Source organism: Mustela lutreola, chromosome 15, assembly GCF_030435805.1.
Source record: "Mustela lutreola isolate mMusLut2 chromosome 15, mMusLut2.pri, whole genome shotgun sequence".
NCBI lineage: Eukaryota > Metazoa > Chordata > Mammalia > Carnivora > Mustelidae > Mustela > Mustela lutreola.
This window is the reverse complement of record NC_081304.1, coordinates 16,402,586-16,422,809: the sequence shown is the minus strand read 5'-3', so window position 1 is coordinate 16,422,809 and position 20,224 is coordinate 16,402,586. Positions and strand designations below refer to the sequence as shown.

Here is a 20,224-nt window from a genome sequence, read left to right as displayed (position 1 = left end):
CATTTAGATGGATTGTTGAGTGATTGGGCCAAACGTGTAGCATTCACCACTTATGCTAAACAGCTGAGGAAATGAAGTTGGATGGGATGATTTAAAGTGCTCAGAGGGCCAGTGCTATCATGGCCCTTAAAATTTTGATTTTAGACCCTTCCACTCCTTCTCTGCCTTTACCTTTGGTTCTCTGAGTTTTCAGGGTCACTAAGATTTTAGGTTTTCATTGCTTTTTTCTTTTATCTTTGGTCATAAGGAATCTTCGCTACAGGAGACTGAGTTAATCATTCTCCTTGAATTATATAGCCTTCTTTCATCACTGGTCCATACCAAGCTTCTTGTTTAATTAGTTATTTATTCCTTTTTAACTCATTGCTCCATCCCATCCAAACAATATTCACCATAAGTGACCTTCAGATATTTTCAGTGTGTATTTTTTTTGGTGTATGTGTTCTTGAATAATGAGTGAGGCTTCTAGTATGTGTGTACTTAATAAAATTTAATGATATATCTTATTTTCCCAATATAGCCAATGTGTTATTTCAACATGTAAATAATATAAAAATTATTGAGATATGTATTATTCTTTTTTTTTTGTCCTAAGTCTTCAAAACCCAGTATGTGTTTTTTCTTATAGCATGTCTCAATTTGGATGCTATACTTCCATCACAAATACTTGATCTGTATTTAGATTTCATAATTGCACAGTTGAAGAAGTAGATTCACATACCTAAGTTTTCCAGGCATACTTGAAAATTTTCCAGTGACCAAATCAAGTATCAAAAAACCCCCATTTTCCTTTAACATTTGCATCCAAATGGACAAAATTGCTTCCTCTATTTTATTTTATTTTATTTTTTTAAAGATTTTATTTATTTATTTGACAGAGAGAGATCACAGTACACAGAGAGGCAGGCAGAGAGAGAGAGGGAAGCAGGCTCCCTGCTGAGCAGAGAGCCTGATGTGGGACTCGATCCCAGGACCCTGAGATCATGACCTGAGCCGAAGGCAGCGTCTTAACCCACTGAGCCACCCAGGTGCCCCCGCTTCCTCTATTTTAAAAGAATTATTTCAGTATCAAAAGTATGTCTGGGGTGTCTGGGTGGCTCAGTGGGTTAAACCCTCTGCCTCTGGTTCAGGTCATGATCTCAGGGTCCTGGAATCGAGTCCCATATCTGGCTCTCTGCTCAGCGGGGAGCCTGCTTCCACGCCACACCGCACCCCCCCCACCCCGCCCCGGCACCTGCCTCTCTGCCTACTTGTGATCTCTGTCTGTAAATAAATAAATAAAATCTTAAAAAAAAAAAAAAAAGTATGTCCAAGTCAAGTAAACTCACTAACTCTGTGTCAACTCAGTATTGCTAACACGAAATTCAAGGAGATACTACATAAATGGAAAAGCAACTAAATGTATTAATATCCACAAAACATGTTAACTTTTCTTGTCATTTTTGCAGCCGGTTTACATAATGCTGTTGATTGAAATTAGAAAAGTGTGTTCTAATTTGCATTGTGAGGGGCTTCAATTTTAGCATAAATTCTTGTACCTATCTAGCTAAGTGGCGAATAAGCATTTTCTTTCCTTGGACCTTCCATTTGAGCTCATTCATATGCAATATGATATCAGTGAGATTATATGCAGGTATTTTAAATTTATAGAACTGTAATTGTGGTTTATATCTTATTCAGCTTCTTACTCATCACTATTTCTTCTGGATATAGTAATGGAGACCCACATTGCTTCTGCCTCCAGCCACAAGTCATGCTGCAGCAAGAACGTCCTTATTCACGCCTCTTCTGAACTTGAGTGAGATTTCTGTCTGATGTATACTTAGCCTGATTGAGCTTCTAAGTCACAAAGCCCTTCAACTTCTATCCCCCCTATTTCTTAGCTCTTCTATTCCTTTACCTTTCTTTTTTTTTTCTTCTGGAAGATATTCTTTTTTTTTTTTTTTAAGATTTTATTTATTTATTTGACAGAGATCACAAGTAGGCAGAGAAGCAGGCAGAGAGAGGAGGAAGCAGGCTCCCTGCGGAGCAGAGAGACCGATGCGGGGCTCGATCCTAGGCCCCTGGGATCATGACCCAAGCCAAAGGCAGAGGCTTTTAATGCACTGAGCCACCCAAGGCGCCCCTGGAAGATATTCTTTCTTTTGCCTTTCAATACCCTACTATTTTTCCCAGCTGTGTCCATCATGGCTACTTTTCAAATCTATTGTGTTTTCTATTTTAATGATTAATTTTTTTAGAACTAACATATCATTTGTTTTATGAAAGTTTTTTTTTTCTTATTTCGACTATTATACTTCTCATATCTGATATTTCCGTTTGGTTCTTCTTTATGTCTTCTTGTTCTGTATCATTTTGGTAATATTTCCTTCCATCTCTTTTGGCCATGTTTACTAATCTTCATTTAAAATCTTGGCCTGTCTGTTGTCATATTTCTATTTCAGGTACCATCTGTAATCAAGTGGGCTGTATCCTTTTGGATTAGTTGTGCTCCTCATCTGTCTTGTCATTTTACCTAAGGGCACATAGGTTGGTTGTCCAACAGAGCAAGCCAGTGCCTCTGAGCTCAGGGGGTAAGGGTTGGAGGTGAATGAGCCCTGGTACTGAGAACAGTCCCCTTTACCCCCATCAGAGTGGAGCAGCTTTAGTAGGGGAGATGTTTTTATTAGTATTTATTAATACTGAATACTTTTAGTATAAATGCTTTTATTAGTACTTATTAATACTAAATATTAATATTTAATAGGGGAGATTTATTGCAATTCACCAGCCCTGAGAGGTTAGGGTAGGAGGGAGAAAACACTGTCCGATGTTCAGTTGCTCCCTACCTAATTTTTTACTAGCTCTTCACAAGCACAGTGCGTCTTCAGGGGCCCTGATGTTACCCTAACCAGCACCTGAATCACAGGCGATGGGGCATCGCTGTATGTTCAAGGGCAGTAGTGGAGAAAAAATCAGAACCCCAGCACTCCTTTTTTTTGGTGGTGGGGGGGGGTCATTCCACAGCCATGCCTGGCTACATCTTGCCCCAAACCAAAGCCACTCTTCCAACACACACACACACACACACACACACACACACCAGTTCAAAACAGGGCTACCCTTCATCCAAGGGGTTTCTCACAGTTCTTTTAATTTCTTGGTGTTTTCCCTGTATAATTCCTCCACTGTTGATCTTGGGAGAGGTAGCAGCCACCACACTATTTCAATCAGGACCCAGGTTCAGCTATTTTGGTACTTTCTCTGTCCAAGGCACTGTTCTAGGCATGTCACCCAACACCTTTTTGCACCATATAATGTCTCAAGAATTCTTTCTTGACTCTTGGGCTCAACAATCCCGTTATCCCAATCAGCTAGGATCCAAGAACAATGGAAATTTAGATTTGCCTCGACTTTCTAGCAGCCTCTTTGCTGTACTCCTGGCTCCTACTTTATCTCTCCTCTAATTCACATAATCCTCATGACGAAGCTATGAGGTTATATTAGTGGTCCCATTTTACGGATAAGAAAAGTGAGACGTAAAGAAGTTAACTCAAGGGGTGCCTGGGTGGCTCAGTCATTAAGCATCTGCCTTTGGCTCAGGTCATGATCTCAGGGTCCTGGGATCGAGCCCCACGTCAAGACTCTGCTCAGGGGGGAGTTGGCTTCTCCTTCTTTCTCTCTCTCTCTGCTCTCCCTCCCTCTCTCAAATAAATAAATAAAATTAAAAAAAAAAAAAAGTTAACTTGAGGGGTGCCTGAGTTGCTCAGTCATTTAATTGTCTGACTCTTGATTTCAACTCAGGGTCATGAGATCGAGGCTGTGAACTCAGCGGGGAATGGTCTGCTTGGGATTTTTTCCTTCTGCACCCCGCCTCCCCCCACAGCCCCAACTCACATGTGTGCTTTATCTCTCAAATAAATAAATCTTAAAAAAAAAAAAAAGTGAACTAGCTTGCCTAGCCCACTGAGTCAGGGCTCCAACCCGGACGGTCTGGCTCCTAAGTGGGCCTTTTTACCCCCTGACTTGCAGTAGAGCCCGATTTACCCAGTGCCCTCTCTGGGGACAGCTTCATGTTGGCCAGGGCATTGCCCCGTGGTGTCTAGCTTATGAGACTCTGGCCAGAGGAGAGGAGGGAGGGTGACAGAGACAAGGCATTAAGAGCCAGGCCTGCTGTCAGCAGCATTTGATCCCAGGCAGGAGACTCTGATGGATCTCTTTCAGGACAGGACACAGGATGCGCGTGTTTGGAGGGGAAGGTAGAAGAGTGAGCGAGTGTCAGCCCAGCCCAAACGAGGGCTGATGTCAGTTCTCTGTGTGTCTGTCCCTGGGTTTGACGTGGGCTGTAAATGGGTTGTGTGAAATTTCGTCCTGCATTTTCCATCTGCTGGGTCTGAAGTCCTTCCAGCCGGAGTGTTGCAGTGGGCTGGAGCCCCTCTGGCTCGGGAACCATGAGAGGCCTCAGAGACAAGGGTTAGGCTGCCAGTACTCGCTACTGTACTTGCCCTTTCACACTGTGCTTCGGTCCTTCCCTTTCTTTCCTTTACTCTGCTCGGTCAGCAAATGTTGGAGGAGGAGGCCTATGACAAAGACCTGGCACCAGCTACTCTAAAGGGACAAGAAGGTAAAAGTCAGTGCCCTTGAAGCAGAATGAGGGTCGTGGGAGTGAGAACTCTGACTTCAGTTCCTGAGCTCTTCTGACCTGTGAGCATCCTGACTTGTGGCAAGAGCAAGGCCAGAGACAGGGAGCTTGACTCTTGAGGCATGGATCTTTCTGGAAAACCACACTCCCCTCTAGTTGCTTCTGAAGTGCCAGAATCTTTTAGCTGATATTGATGAAAGAGAATCAGAAACCGATTTGAGTAGTGTCTCCTCCCCTGCCGGGGTGCTTGTCACCTAAGGTTTCAGGCAGGCTGGCTCCTTGTGTGAGTGTGGCTGATGGACAGGCTGCCTGGCCCCAGGGACCTGCTACATGCTTTCTGAGTCACAAATATGTCACACCATGGGTCCCCAGCCGCCGCCTCTCCTCCCCCACCCCTCTCCACCTCATTCTCACTCCTGAAGCCACAGCTCACAATCCCAGTAGCTGCTGCCACCTTACCTGTCCCTACCCCATGGGCTCCCTTCTCCTGGAGTTCCTTCCAGGAAGTTCGAGACACCCCAGCACACAACTGGCTTCATCTAGGAAAGCGAATGAAATTAACAGCTCTAAGTGTTTCTAATGTGGGGCTCTGCTTACGTCATCGTTTCATACAGATCTCACAATAAGGAAATGTTTACTGTTGAGGGTCCTTAAGGTACTGGGCCTGAGATTAGGAAATGGCAAATGCAGGAATCAGCCCTATGCCCCCCTGTCCCTGACGCCCACACCCTATCATGTCTGCAAATGCTCAACCAGCTCTCTAACCTCAGAGCTCTGTTCCTGAGCAGACTGGGTATTTTGATCCTCCTGAGAATTAAAACAGAAAGAAAGAAAAAAGGAAAAAAGAGAAAGATAAATGAAGGAAAAGGGAACTCCTGACTCTGCCTTTTGAGGATCGAACTTCTTACTAGAATGGTTAGAATAATTTGTTTCTTAACTGGAAGGGGATATACAAGAGCATCTCGTGAAATCGCAGACTCATTTCTTTGATGATTGTGGGATGCAGGTGTAGGAAAACACAGGAGTGGTGCTGATTGAAATGGAAAGGGGAGCTCCCAACCTGGCCTCTGTGCGTCCGTTATAGCCACAAGCAAGTTAAGGGAGCCTAGGGTGTCTGCTGAACCCTGAAAGCTCCTCATGATCTTTCATTTTAGAGATAAACAAGCTGAGGTCCAGAGAGGGGGAGTGGCTGGCAAGGTCATGACTGGTGTTTGGATCTTCCAGCTTCCGGCTTGCAGCTTTCCACCAAACACCAGTTTGTGTATCTTTGCAAACCCCACAGCACACCTAGTCCGGGAAGGGGGTGTGGTGGGGGAGAGGAGAGGAGAGGCTGGGCTTCCTTTTTCCTCCTTCCTCACCACCAGCAGTAACTTGAGTTCCCAACCCCTGGGGGGAATGAAGAAGTCAGGGAAGGGAAAGATAGGGAAACTGGAAGGGTGCAAGCCGAGGCCTCTAGAAGCAGGGGACACCAAGTCAGAAGGCACAGAGAAGGTGAGGAAGAAGAGGGGTGAAGTGGGGTGAGGTGAAGGGGCCAATGGCTGCTGTCCCAGCCAGGGCCAGTGCTGTCTGGTGTTCGGGTCTTGCTCTCTCTAGTATCTCCTCGGTCAAGTCCTGGCTTCTTTTCCTGCCTCAGTTTCCTTTGAAGGCCTCTCTGCTTACCAGTGGTGAGAGCACACCTAGGCTCTAGGAGCGGCAGGGCGGGGGCAGAGCTCCACACACCGCACAGGGAGCCAGAATTAGCCAGCTCAGCTCTGCCTCTAAATGGCTGAATGTCTCCAGGCCACTGTAAAGTCTCTCTCTGGACATTAGATTCCTCACCTAAAAAAGCAGGTAGAATGAGACCAACTCTAAAGGTCCTTTTAGCTCGGAAAGATGTGGGAAATGGAGCCTGGGGAAGAGCAGATGTGGGCCCCAGGCACCTGGAACTGGACTTAGGCACTAGCGGGGATCAGGTGTCCATCGCACAGCCATCTTGTTTCACAGGAAGGAAACTGGGCCCAGAGAGGCAGAATGACTTTTCGGCTTCTCTCAGCTTAGACTTTTTTCCTCTGAACTGGAGAGTCTTAAAGTTCAGCTCCAAGCAATTCTGTGCAGTGGATAAGCTTTTTTGTTGTTGTTTTCTGAACATTTTATAGGCTTTCAGCAGTTTTTACTGTTTAAAAGTTTTACTGTTTAAAAGTTACAGTTTTTACTGTTTAAAAACAGTATATGCTTGGCTCCGTAACTCAGGGGTTAGAGCACTGGTCTCGTAAAAACAATATATGCTTGTTTTTAAAATTTCCATTAATAGAGGAAGTGAAAAAAAGTACAAAATTACAAATTGCCGTGATCGCCCCTTCCTTACCGCCCCCAGGTCCCAGGGGTGTTTCTTTCTAGCCCTTTAGTATGTATTCGTCCTGACCTTTTGGATGAACACACAAACATACCATGTACGCACTACCCTCCCCCCCACCCCCATCAATGGAATTCTGATCTCAACGATTTAAGCAAAAACTTTAAAATCAGACACACCTGGGTTTTGATCCAGCTGATAGCTAATTAGCTGAGTGACCTTGTTACCTGACCACTTTTAGTTTCAATCTCTCCAAGTGTAAAATGGGAGTAATAATGATATCTACTTCATAGGATTGTGGTGAAGGTGTAATGAGACTTTATATTCTAGCACTTAACAGTGCCTGGTACACAGTGGGCCCTACACGTACACACACGCACTTATATACATGCACGCCCACGCCCACACACAGAGTCCAGGGGGCACAGAGTGAGTTAGAGGTATAGCGACGACAAGACCCAAGTTTTCTGACCTCCAGTCACACCGACTCTTAGCCACCTCTCCCTGCCTCTCACCCCAGCCCCCCAGGCACAGGTTCAGCGCCCAGTACTTGTTGAATGGATGATTGAGGTTGCTGGTGGCAGGGGGTCAGCGCAGGAATCTGAGGTCTGTGGCGCTCCTGGGATGCCGGCTCTGGAGGATGGAGGGCTTCCCCCTGTGGATTGGGAGGGTGTGGGGATGGTGTGGGTTGGCCGGACCAGCTGTTGCTTTGGGGCTCCAGGCCCGAGAGCTGAGCCTCAGGGCAGAGCGGAGGCCCCAGAGTGGCTCTCAGCTTAGAGGAGCCTGGCTTAAAAGGAATGTGCAGTGGGTTGCCTCTGCTCAGGAGGGGCTAAAAAAAGCCTTACCCTCCCCTGGGCTTTGTGTGAGGGTTATCAACTGCTCAAGTCAGCTCATCTCTCTGGCTGGACTCTCTGGCATTTTTTGAGAGGGTCTGTTTTCCTGGCCCCTCTGGGTTTCCAGCCGTTGGCAGGAAGAGGTCAGCCGGTCCCAGAGGTGGAGGCCAGGAGAAGTGTGAGGTGTGGAGGGAGGGGAGGCTTGTCGTCCCAAACCTGGTGACAATACACAGTTGTCAGCTGTACCCTGCTGGTGTTTCTTCCTTTTATAGTCAGACCAGTTGCTGTTGCTCTCACCCAGCCCCTCTGTGGGGGCTGCTGCCCAGGATAAAAGGGGAGGGAGGCAGCCCAGTCTCCTGTCTCATCTCCCAGGCGCCACATCTCGATTCCTTCCTAGCTCCCATCTCCACCGAAGATCCCAACGAGACGACATGCCTCCCAAGAAGCCTGAGCCTAAGAAGGAAGCGGCCAAGGCCGCCCCAGCCCCTGCCCCGGCCCCAGCTCCTGAGCCCCCCAAGGAACCTGCCTTTGACCCCAAGAGTGTCAAGGTGAGTGAAGCTTAGACACTGGGATGGAGGTGGGGATGACGTTCAGGATTCTGACTGTCCTGGACCGTAGAGTTCTGTTTCCTGGAGGTTGGACTGGGCTGACGGCTGTGGTGGTCCATGCCCCCCATCATGGTGCCGGAGGTGGTGGAGCTGGTGTTGGGGCTGGTGAGGGGTTTTGGGGGTTGTAGGCCTTTCCCCTCAGGAACGGGTTTCTGCTCTGAGGAAGCTCTGCTCTGTCACCCCAGATTGACCCAGCAGAGTCAGGGATGGCAGGGAGGTACAACCAACCAATTACTCAGCCTTAAATTTTAAGGCGCTGTGGGAGCCATCATAGTGAAGAGAAAGTGACTGACCCTTTCCTCAGAGGTAGTACGCTGTCTTTCTGGAGAAAAGACACATAACGATAGTCACCAGTGCAACTTGGAGTAAGTGACGTAAGGCAGCGAGGGAGGGGGAGGTCTGGGCGAGGCTTTGTTCGAGAAGACCCTTGCAGTGGGTAGGTCTTGGGGGCAGAGAGGCTCTGGATAAGGCGAGAGGAGCCTGCTTCCTTTTCTCCCCTACCAAAGTGGTTCCCTCCTTCTGTGGCCTCAGCCAGGGCTCCTGCCTGGGGTATGCAGTGGACAGGCCCATCCCAGGCTGAGACCCTGCCTCTAACCCGGGGAGGGAATGGGGTCTGGTTCTCTCTGCCGACCCTGCTCCCCTCACCCTGGAAAGTTCCTCTTCCTGCGGCTGGTCTAGGAGCCCTGCCTGCCAGCTGACTCAGTCACTTCAGGCCTCCCAGCTCTCTGGCCCAGCTGCTGAAGGAATGGAACTGGGAGGGGCCGGGAAGGAGGGGTCAGAAGCCTCTGGAGAGTGAAGCAGTTCTAAGCCTTGGCACCAGAATGTAAGAGGTCAAGTGCTACTGGTATGAGGAGCTATTAATAACAGGTTGGGAGTGGTGGGCCCCTGGGGATAGCCATGAGGGCAGGGCTGGGGGTGGTGAGGGATCAGATCAAAGTAAGAGCTCAGGACCTGGTTCTGTGACAAGAAGTTAGGGAAACCGAACCTCTGGGCTCCAATTTTTGGGTGACCCTCTGTAGCCCTCTCAGGATTCTTCCCTGCACCCACAGACCTAGGAGACTCTGCCCTTGTGCCGAGGACCCTGGGGTTGATCTATAGTAATCCCAACAAAGGCCAGGGTCAAGCATCACTGGCTTGGCCAAGAGATGGAGGCAGTTGCACGTCCCTGGGCTTGATTATGGTACACGTGGAGGCAATCGTGTAAGACCTTGAAAGTACCGGTTCACTTATTACTCCCACTATGGGTGGAGCCTCCCAAGAAAAACTGACTCTCCCCTGCCTCCATCAGGATGCCCTTATTCTGATTTGGTCTGATAATGCATTTCTCCTATGGGGCAGCCTGGCCCAGGGGACAGCTGCCTAGTGGTCTCAGATCAGAGCTTTCTCTTTGACCCATCACTTCCCTCTCTCTCCTGGCTGCAGTCTTCTTTCCCACATCTGGATCTCCCAATCCTGAGGGTTGTTAAATTGTTTTTACTTGTTTTAAACTAAACTAATGAAAAAAAAAAAAAAAAAAAGAAGTGTCCTTCATGATTGGAAGGATATGATTTCTTATTATTGTGCTTCTCTGGTTCCTTTGTTTTGAAAACTCTGCTCAAAAAGAACAAAAAAAGTAAACTTAAGCTCAATATGGGTGGTTACGACCAGGATTCTGATTTTATGTTTTTATATTCATTTCTCTTACACATTTACTCCTGGGGCTTACCACGTTACAAGGCAAGGCAACTGTACCGTTCCCTCAGAGAGTTCGTGCAAAGCATGCTTTACCCTATTTCAGGGGTATCTTTATGGCCAAGCCTGGTCCTGGTCACAGCTAGTTTCCTTCTCAACCCTGTGTAACCCCTCCACTCTCCTAGCTCCTTCTAGCTCATTCCAGCCACCCTGGAGGTCCTCATTAAGGGGGGAGGGTGTGTTTGCCTGAGGGGGAAGAGCACAAGCTGCAGAGTTAGGACTAGAAATGCCCCTTTGTGAAAAAGAGGCACCAGGGCTGGTTACCAACCCCCCAAGAGGGGATGCGGGGTGGGGGGGGAAGGTGGGTGGTGGCCGATTAAGGACAATGAAATAATACACAAAATCCCACATTACAATGATGACTCATGCTTGTTCATTGTCATTCATTTTCAGAACTTCCCACCTGCCTCTTCTGTACTCAGCAGTGAATTATTATGTCTTGTGGGGGCGAATCCAAAATTTATTCCTTCGCTCAACCAATATTTTTTGAGTGCTCTGTGCCAGGCATCCCTGTGAACAGTAACAAAATCCCCGCCCCGGTTCGGGGGAACCCTGGCTTTGGGAGGCCTGGGCACCCCTAGAGGCAGGACTGAGGAATAGTTAGGAAACTTTGAGGGTGCCCCCAAGTGAGGCTTGCTGTCTGGATGCCCAAGAGGGACATGTCCCGAGGAAAAGGGTGGGCAGATGGTGGAGTTGGACTGAATGTGAGGGCAGTTTCTGGCCAGTTAGCATGAGCAATTTCCATCTGACCGCAAGAGATCACCATGGGGAGTCAGCGTAGGTTCTAGAGTTCTCTGGAGTATTTCTCTCTCTTTCCCTCTCGTTCAGAGCCATCATTCATGCGTGGGAGGGAGCTCCGATGGCTGCATTATTTCAGGAGACTGGGGTTCTGCCCTTTGCCTCCCCCGCCCCCCACACTGGTGACCTGCAGGAGGTCCCTCCCCCGCACGGTGGTAGAAGCCACTTCTGCTTCCCTCTGGAAGCCTTTGGCGCTCTCAGGCCTCATTCCTGTGTTTCCTTCCCCACAGATAGACTTCACGGCCGACCAGATTGAAGGTGAGTACTAACAGCTGCGCCTTCCCCCAGGACACCCTCTGTCGCCCTTCCCTGGAGGAGGAGGACGGGGTCATAGTCAACCCCGTTCTCATCATCACGCACCCATACTTGCTCATTTTCACCCAGGATATGTGATGACTTAAGCCCTTTATGTGGATTAACTCACTTCATTCTCACCACACTCCCAGGAGGTAGGAACTATTGTTGCGCCCATTTTACTGCGAAAACCGGAGGCACAGACAAGTTTGGTAGCTTGCCCTTCTCACACAGCCAGCTGGTGGTAGAGCCAGGACTCAAACTCAGGCAAGCTGGTTGCAGACCTGGTGGTTCTCAACTATTCTGCCAGACTGCCTGGCACCTAGTAGATGCACAGCAAACAGGTCTTTATCCCCCGCCACCAGCAAAACCCGCTCTTCGAGATAATTAGAACCTTCATGTCTGTTCCTGTGATAGGAAAGCCCTCCTCAGGTCACTGGCATCCTCTCCCGTCATCCTGTAGCCTGCTGAGACTATCACCTGCTCATGGCGACAGGGCTAGTGGTGACTTTCGGGTGTCTAGTTCACCTGTAATCCCCATCACCAACCCATCCCCATCTTTGAGGAAGACAATTTGTTTTCGCAATGTTCTATGAAGTGCTGTTACGTGCAGCTTCAAGACAAGCCTCCAGATCTCCCACCTGATTGCTGCCCCTTTTCCAGCAGGAGTCTGGTGTTTTGAGAATAGAACGTTTCATCGTGTTCTGTGTGCTTTATAGCTGGGGCTCCTTACCATTGCAACTTCCCCCTCTCTTTTCTCCACCACATGCCTCTAGGGCATAAAATCATAGGAGTTAGAAGGGACCTTGAAAGGTCATCTGCTCCAACCCCTTGATTTTAAGCACATAACTGTATATTCGTTTGTTTAGTTCTTTTTTTAAAGATGTGCAATTTTATTATTTATTTATTAATAATAATGGCTTTCCTTTAGCCTTATGTTTTTTATAAAAAGGTATTATTTATTCATTTGACAGAGAAAGTGGCAGAGGGGAGCACGACAGGGGGAGAGGGAGAAGCAGGTTTGACAATCCCAGGACCCTGGAATCATGAGCTGAGCCAAAGACCCAGCCATGAACCACCCAGGCACTCTTACTTTTTATTTTTTTAATTAGTTTATTTGAAAGAGAAAGAGAGAGAGCATGAGAGAGAGAGAGCACAAGCAGGGAGGAGCAGAGGGAGAGGGAGAAGGAGACTCCCTGCTGAGCTGGATGTGGGGCTTAATTGGGGCTTGATCCCTGGGATCATGATATTCGCTGAAAGCAAATGCTTAACCAACTGAGCCACCCAGACACCCAGCACTTACTGTATTTTAAAAAGTATGGGATGCCTGGGTGGCTCAGTTGTTAAGCATCTGCCTTCAGCTCAGGTCCTGATCCCAGGATGCTGGGATCAAGCCCCACGTTGGGCTCCCTGCTCCGTGGGAAGCCTGCTTCTCCCTCTCCTACTCCCCCTGTTTGTGTTCCCTCTCTCACTCTGTCTCTCTCTGTCAAATAAATAAATAAAATCTTAAAAAAAAAAAGTAAGCCAATACCAGTGTGTGGTAAAACAAAAGCAAAAACTCATATACTATTTAAAAGTAAATAAAAAATAAAAATATTTTCCTCTCGCTTTCCTGTCATGTTGATCCCGCTTCCGAAGATAACCACTGTTAATAGGCCTATGTGTTCCTAAATATATAGTGGTATGCAAGTATGTATGTAGAAAATTTATACAAACTGAGTCATGTGATAGAGACTTTCCTGTATCTTTTATTTAATTATGTATGTATTCCTACTATGTGTAGGAATTATTGTATTTAGTATATATTATTTAACAAGATACCTTGGTATCATTTATTTATGTATTTATGTATTTATTTATTTTAAAGATTTTCTTAGAGAAAGAGAGAGAGCGAGAGTATGAGTGGGCTGAGGGGCTGAGGGAGAAGCAGACTCCCCACTGAGCAGGGAACCCGATGTGGGATTTGATTCTGGGACTCCGGGATCATGACCTGAGCCAAAGGCTTAATCTACTGAGCCACCCATGCATCCCAATATACCTTGGTGTTTTTTTATAGTTAACAAACAGTTCTACTTTATTTTTTAAAGAATTACATAGCTTCTCACAGGCAGATGTACCTTTTGATTGAATCAGGCTGATAATGATAGACCTTCATTCAGATTGTTTCCAGTTGGGAGCTACCAGCATGCCTTCCCCAGGGGAACTTTCTAGAAGTGGGTCAAAGGATACTTAAACTTTAAATTGTAATAGTTATTGTGAAATTGCCTTCCCCAAAAGTGATACCAGTTTATTCACAAATAGGGCATGAGAACTAGCAGATGCATTTTGAAACTAGTGAATTTAATCTGGCTTTTGCAATGCCCTGTGGACATTCACTTTCAGTCAATAGTTTGGTGTGCTGTAAAATACTTAAAGTTGATTTAAATGCATTTTAGTTAAATATACACTTGTTTGTAGATACAAGCATGGTGGTACCCGTGAGGACTAGAGAGTCAACTAATGATAAAAAATTTTTCATTTCCCAAATGGGAATCATGGTCAAAGCCAACTGGGGCAGCTGGTTGCCTCCTTTCTCCATGAAGATTTTCAGGGCTGTGGTCTAACTCATTTCAGTCTGTCATTATTCCTCTGATCTGGAAGATGTCCCTTTTTTTGGATCGGAGTAGTTTCTATTTGTATTTTACTCCTGCTGTCTCTTCATTTGCTCTTTGATGAAGCTGAAGATGTTATTCTCATTTTATGCTAGAAAGAATGTTACTTGGAATCAGGAGATTTTATTATTGGCCCCTAATTCTGCCACTATTGGCCACGAGACTTTGGCAAGTCACTTTTTTGAACCTTAATTTTCTTATCTGCAAAGTAAGAATATTTGGTTCGTTTCAATTCAGAAATTCTGTGACTCTATTCAGCTTCCTTTAGAATATCCTCTATTTATTTGTAGTTATCAAATCCAGTCTTAGCTTTATGGCCCCATTTTATTTCAATGCTTTTTTTTTCCTTATAGAAACTCGTTTTTAACTCTTGACTGACTTACTGGTTCCTCTCCAGATTTCCATATTCTCTCTCTCTCTCTCTTTTAAAGATTTATTTATTCACTTGAGAATGAGGGAACATCTGAGGGGAGCGGGGGGAGAGAGGGAAAGGGAGAAGGAGAGAAGCAGACTCCCCACTGAACACAGAGCTAGGAGGCAGGGCTTGATATCATGACAGTGAGATCATGACCTTCATGGAAACCAGGAGCTGGATGCTCAAATAGCTGAGCCACCCAGGCGCCCCGATTTCCATATTCTTATAGGCAGGGATTATCACCTTTGGTCATTGCTCTAGCAAGGACCCGACTACTACAGACTGTTGAGAAGAGGTTTCTTCTGAGCCCATGAATATCGCCTCTCATATACCCCAAGATCACACTGGCTTTGTCTTCAATCTAGTAGCAGCCCTAAGCTTGAGTGTTTGGGGTTTATGTGTATACCAGGTTTTGCAGAGGGCTGGAGCATTAGCGGGTACAGGAGGTCCCTCCCTCCACCTACTCCCTCCTCACTATTTTCTTGGTGTTCTGAATAGTTGACCAGAAGTCACGTGTGCATTGGTCTAGAAATGATGATAATTATACCTATAGCATAAGGTTTTTGAAAGATTAGACTACGTTTCGCGGGTGGGAGGGATACGGTGACTGGGTGGTGGACACTGGGGAGGGTATGTACTATGGTGAGTGCTGTGAATTGTGTAAGACTGATGAATCACAGACCTGAACCCCCGAAACGGATAATACATTATATGTTAATTAAAAAACACAAAATAAAATAAAAAGAAAAAAGATTTAGATGTTATCAGCTCAGAGCTTGGTCAAATCATAGGTCACAGTTCTTCTGCTTTCCTTCTCATGTTCCACTGTCCTGTTAAAGATCATTATATTCTTGGGGCGCCTGGGTGGCTCAGTGGGTTAAGCCGCTGCCTTCGGCTCAGGTCATGATATCGGGGTCCTGGGATCGAGTCCCGCACTGGGCTCTCTGCTCAGCAGGGAGCCTGCTTCCCTCTCTCTCTCTCTCTGGCTGCCTCTCTGTCTACTTGTGATTTCTCTCTGTCAAATAAATAAATCTTTAAAAAAAAAAAAAAGATCATTATATTCTTCTATGAGGACGCTTCTTCTCCTATTAAATCTGACCTCATTCTTCCGCATGAACTAGGAGATCAAAAAGTCTGAGTTCAGGGGTACCGGTGTGGCTCAGTTGGTTAAGTGTCTGCCTTTGGCTCAGGTCATGATCCCAGGGTCCTGGGATGGAGCCCTGCATTGGGCTCCTTGCTCAGTGGGAGACCTGCTTCTCCCTCTCCCTCTGCTCCTCCCTGCCACTCATGCTCTCTCTCTTTATTTAATAAGTAAATTTTTTTTTAAAGAAAAGTTCTGAGTTAGTTTCAACTCACATATTTATTGAGCAATGAATTTGTGCCAGAAGCCATGCTCATTTCGTTAAACGTTAAGAAAAAAATTAGATTCTTCTAACAAAACTGTGAGGAAGGGATTATTTCCTTTTGACAAAGGAGGAAATGAAGGTCAGTGAGGTTTAAGGTTTAAAGGTTAAGTGAGGTTTAACCTGGCCAGAATCACATAGTTAAGTGGTAAAATCGAGATTAATGCAATAAGATAAGACTAGCAGCATTGTCTGAACATTGACTATACACAGGACATTTTGTTAAGATTTTTAAATATACATTATTGTATCTGATTTGAATGTAATACAAGAATCCTATGAGGTAGGTGCTATTTATAGAGGAGAAGAGGTTTATGGAGGTTAAATATTCACTTGCCCAACGTCTCACAGCTAGTAAGCAATGGAAATGGAATTTGAACTTAATTATTCAGTAATTGAAAGACATGTGGTTTTGTAGCTTTTAAATTCTTACAAAGGCTAATAAAGGCTTGCAAATAAACATCTTGGGGAATGGCTTTGATATGTGGAATGATTTGTAAATAATCCGTAGGCAGCCTCTAAGGGATAAGTGTTTCTAGAGTACTTGGTGAGGATTAAAAGCAGCTTTTTTCCTAAGTGGTTCATACAGTCTTTGGTTTATACTGTTAATCCATTTAGTCAAACCATTTCTCTGCCAGTCCCAGTCCAAATTATCCCCAGTAATGAACTGGTTGAATCCACATTCATGAGAATTAAGGTTCTTTCCAAAGGGCCCAGAGGTGCCTTAATTTGACCTTGCTGCTTGGAGACCTGCCCTGGTAACTTCGGGGCATTGTAGCCCCTAGAGCTCTGAGCCGGCTTCAGAACTAGGGAAACAATAATAGCCACCCTTTGTTGATTTCCTTACCATGTGCTAGACAGCCGCTTGCACATTTCATAATCCCCCCGGCAACCCACTCTGGTGGACATGATGTCCGCACTTAGAGCTAAAACAAAGGGGGGCCCCCGCCGAGGTGAGCAGTTTGCTCAAGGCCGCATCCAGGTCAGTGGCAGAGCTGGGGTGGTCCGACTGGCCTGGAACAGGCAGCACCGATAGCCGACTCTTGAACAGGTCTTAACATTTTGGAAAGGGCCTCTGTGCACAACCACCTCCTTTGACCCGGTTAACGGGGAAGGGAGGGGAGGGTGAAGCCTTACTCTCTATGTTTGCACTTCGCTGAGAAGCTGGCAATCCAGACTTCTGAGCAGGGGCTGTTTTCACTTCCCTGCCATTTTGACAGTCGGGCCCCTCCCCTGCAGCAGGGCTGGGAGCGTGGGAGGTAGGAGCCCCGCTGGGGCAATATTCAGGTGACATGACAGAACTGAGAGAAGGCATCCCAGGTCCCAGCTGGAACAGATCGTGGAGGCTCCCGGATGCCCCTTTGGTTGTCAGAAGATGGCGTGGTGTGGCTTCCAGGGAGGGGCTGGAATGACGGCCAAGGGCAAACACTGAAATGTTTTATCAGCCGCACTGACCGGCTCTCAGCCTGGGTGGAGGCTGATGGCCCTTGGCCACGGTCCTCCCTCTGCCCCGGGGAGGCTGCAGTCAGATCTTCTCTCTGCAGAGTTCAAAGAGGCTTTCTCGTTGTTTGACCGGACGCCGACTGGAGAGATGAAGATCACCTACGGGCAGTGCGGGGACGTGCTGCGGGCCCTGGGCCAGAACCCCACCAACGCCGAGGTGCTGCGTGTCCTGGGCAAACCCAAGCCTGAAGGTCAGCGTGGGCCTGGGCCTCCACCTCCTGGTGTCTGCCCAAAGGTCCCTGGGGCTCCTTTTCTTCTCCCGTATTAGCCCTTCAAGACCAGACCCCCCTCTCCAGGTGACCCTTCTCCCCTTGCTAGAGTTATGGAAGTCTCCAACAGTGGATTCTTGAAGAATGTGGCCAGGGCTTGATCTTGTTTTCCCTGAGAGGTTGGAGCTCCTGGAGAGCAGGAAGGACCTGCTTCAGGGTGTTCCTCTGACACCCCAGGGTACAGGGAGGTGAGCTGGGGGTCTCACCACTCAACACCTGCCCGCGCCCCCACGCCCAGTATGCTAGTTGCAGTGTTAATGCACTGAAATGTCCTGTGGCCACTATGAATTGTATCACGAAGACTTTGTGACTTTGTTTCCTATGATGGTGAGAGCACTGAAGATGGCAAATGATTCATTTAAGTCAAAGCAGACTCAAGATGAGCTTCGTAACGATGCCTCTTTTGCTCATTTGCCTTCACTAGGTTTTGGTGAATGAGTTTCAAAAGGAATGCAGGGGAATGTGTCCCATTTGTGAATGTCATCTGTCATGCATAGTAGTAGAGTTAACAGCTGCTCCGACACATAATTCCTTCTAAGAGGTGTCACACCCGGTGGGGACAGGCAGACCTGGGGAGGAGCCCCCCAGGCTTCTCTACAGGCTTCCTGGGCCCCATATAGCTCCCTTCCCCTTTCCTTGGTTCTGGCCCCTCCCCTCCTCCTCTTGCTGGTGAAAACCCCAGGGTGGGGGAAGGATGTGGGGAGGAAAGGGCCAGAGGACCAGCAGGGCTTGTTAGAGGTCAAAGGTGTCTGGGTGCTTCCATATTTGAAAGTCCTTGTGCTGTTAGAGAAGACAGAATTGCCAACATCTGTGGTATTTAAAAATGAAAGCTTTCAACACACTATCGTGTGGGAGAGATGGGCTGGCTCATCAGGAAAGAATTGCAAATTTGTAAAAATGATTGATTCAGCCTTGCTCCATTTAATGTGGTCTAGGGATGAGACCCAAAGGAGAAATGATGCAAAATTCCCTTTTTGCAATCCTATCAGTTTACCTCTGGGACGTGTCCATCCCATGTCAAAAGTCTAAACTATGAATGTGAGGCCTGGTTCTGTGAGCCTTCGGGCCCCTCAAATCCTGCCACGGCTGCCCCGGCTCCCGGCACCTGGCTGGCCACGTGGGGCTTAGAGGTCTGGGTGGAGTCGCCGTGGCTTTCCCCTTCCGCCCTGGTCTGGCCTGGCAGAGCCGGGGCGAGGCCCCCTGAGGACCTGCTGCTCCCCTTGAGCCCCTCGTCACATCACATCCTCTCTCCTAACCGCCTGAAGAGATGAATGCCAAGATGCTGGACTTCGAGACGTTCCTGCCCATCCTGCAGCACATCTCCCGCAACAAGGAGCAGGGCACCTATGAGGACTTCGTGGAGGGGCTGCGTGTTTTCGACAAGGAGAGCAATGGCACGGTCATGGGTGCTGAGCTCCGCCATGTCCTCGCCACCCTGGGTACGCAGGCTCGTGGTGCCCGAGGGGGTGGAACGGAGGGGTGGGAGTGCCCAGGTGGCGTAGGTAGGGGGTAGACGGGGGTCCCTGCTTCCTGAGGATCATGTCCTGATTCAGGCCCTGTCTCCCCAGGCTCTGCAGGAACAACCTTCCCCCAACTGGGTCTGCTCAGCTGGGCTGGAAGGAGGAGACCTGGTTGGTGGGACCCAGGGCTCCCATCCTTATCATTGCCTCAATCACGGGGGCCCTGGTCCCCCACCCCCCTCAGTGCTGGCTGTAGGACAGAGGAAGAGGCCTTGGGGAGTAGGAAAGATCTAAAACCTTGGCTCTCCCTGCAGAGCTTGGATGTCCAGGTCCCAGATCCGGAGAGACTTGGGACTTGAGACTTAAGGGGCTGCTTGGGTTTGGCCTGTCCCTCCTTTGCTGTGTGTAATTCAGAGCCTCCTGCCCCCACCCCAGGAGAGAAGATGACCGAGGCTGAGGTGGAGCAGCTGTTGGCGGGGCAAGAGGATGCCAATGGCTGTATCAATTACGAAGGTATCCCATCATGCCTCACTTCCATGGACCTCTGGAGAGGGCGGGCACAGTTTGGGCCGGACCGGTCTGCAGAACAGGACAGATCCAGGAATTAGAGGCTAGATGGATGTTGGCGAGCTCCCGATGGATGTTCTCTTCCATCCTTGGACTGAACAGCATAGTGTGATGGAAAGAGCATGGCTTCTGGAGATAGCTCTGTGATAGACCAGCTCTGTGACCTGGATCAAATCACTTACCTTCTCTTAGTGTCCGTCTTCTCATCTGAGCAATGGGGTGATGCTGGCTCCTTTCTCAAGGTTGGGGGGATTAGCAGAGAAAATGTAGCTCCTTTCATCTCTGTCCAGGGTCAGCTGAGAAGACACAGAGCAGAGGTTGGGTCTCTTCTTCCTGCTTCTCCCCCATCAACCCCAAAGGAGAGAAAGAATCACCGCCAGTAGAAAGGCTGGTGGGAAGTTTAGAAGTCAGGGGCTGAGAGGGGCCAAGTGTGGTAACTGATTTCTGTCTCCCTTCCCAGCCTTTGTCAAACACATCATGTCTGGATAAAGCAGACCCCTCGCCGGTGAGTGCAGTGTCCCCCACCCCTAGTCCCTTCTGGGGCCTGCCAGGGGGCTCCCAAACACCAACACATGCCCTAGAGCTTTTCAGTCCTATTCAGACCCCGTAAGGGGAAACCAGAAGGGCCATCATGGGCGAGCAGCCTGGCCTTCCCACCATTCCCTGCTCTCTCTGCGCTCCTGCCTCCTGCCCTCGGTCCCTTCCAGCCTGGCCTTGCTCTCTCCCTGCTCTTTGTACC

The 20,224-nt window shown here is 48.0% G+C and overlaps 1 protein-coding gene across 3 annotated transcripts in view; it reads left to right on the top strand.

Moving 5' to 3' along the window:
* The window catches only part of MYL4 (myosin light chain 4), a 28,939-nt gene that overhangs the window by 8,289 nt on the left and 426 nt on the right, over window positions 1-20,224 (top strand). For all 3 annotated transcript variants that reach the window (XM_059147706.1, XM_059147704.1, XM_059147705.1), the window contains 6 exons: window positions 8,184-8,334; window positions 11,154-11,181; window positions 17,231-17,380; window positions 18,724-18,897; window positions 19,354-19,431; window positions 19,946-19,990. In XM_059147706.1, the coding sequence (XP_059003689.1) occupies window positions 8,218-8,334; window positions 11,154-11,181; window positions 17,231-17,380; window positions 18,724-18,897; window positions 19,354-19,431; window positions 19,946-19,974 (576 nt within the window). In that variant the 5' untranslated portion in view covers window positions 8,184-8,217 and the 3' untranslated portion in view covers window positions 19,975-19,990. The remainder of the gene's footprint in view (window positions 1-8,183; window positions 8,335-11,153; window positions 11,182-17,230; window positions 17,381-18,723; window positions 18,898-19,353; window positions 19,432-19,945; window positions 19,991-20,224) is intronic.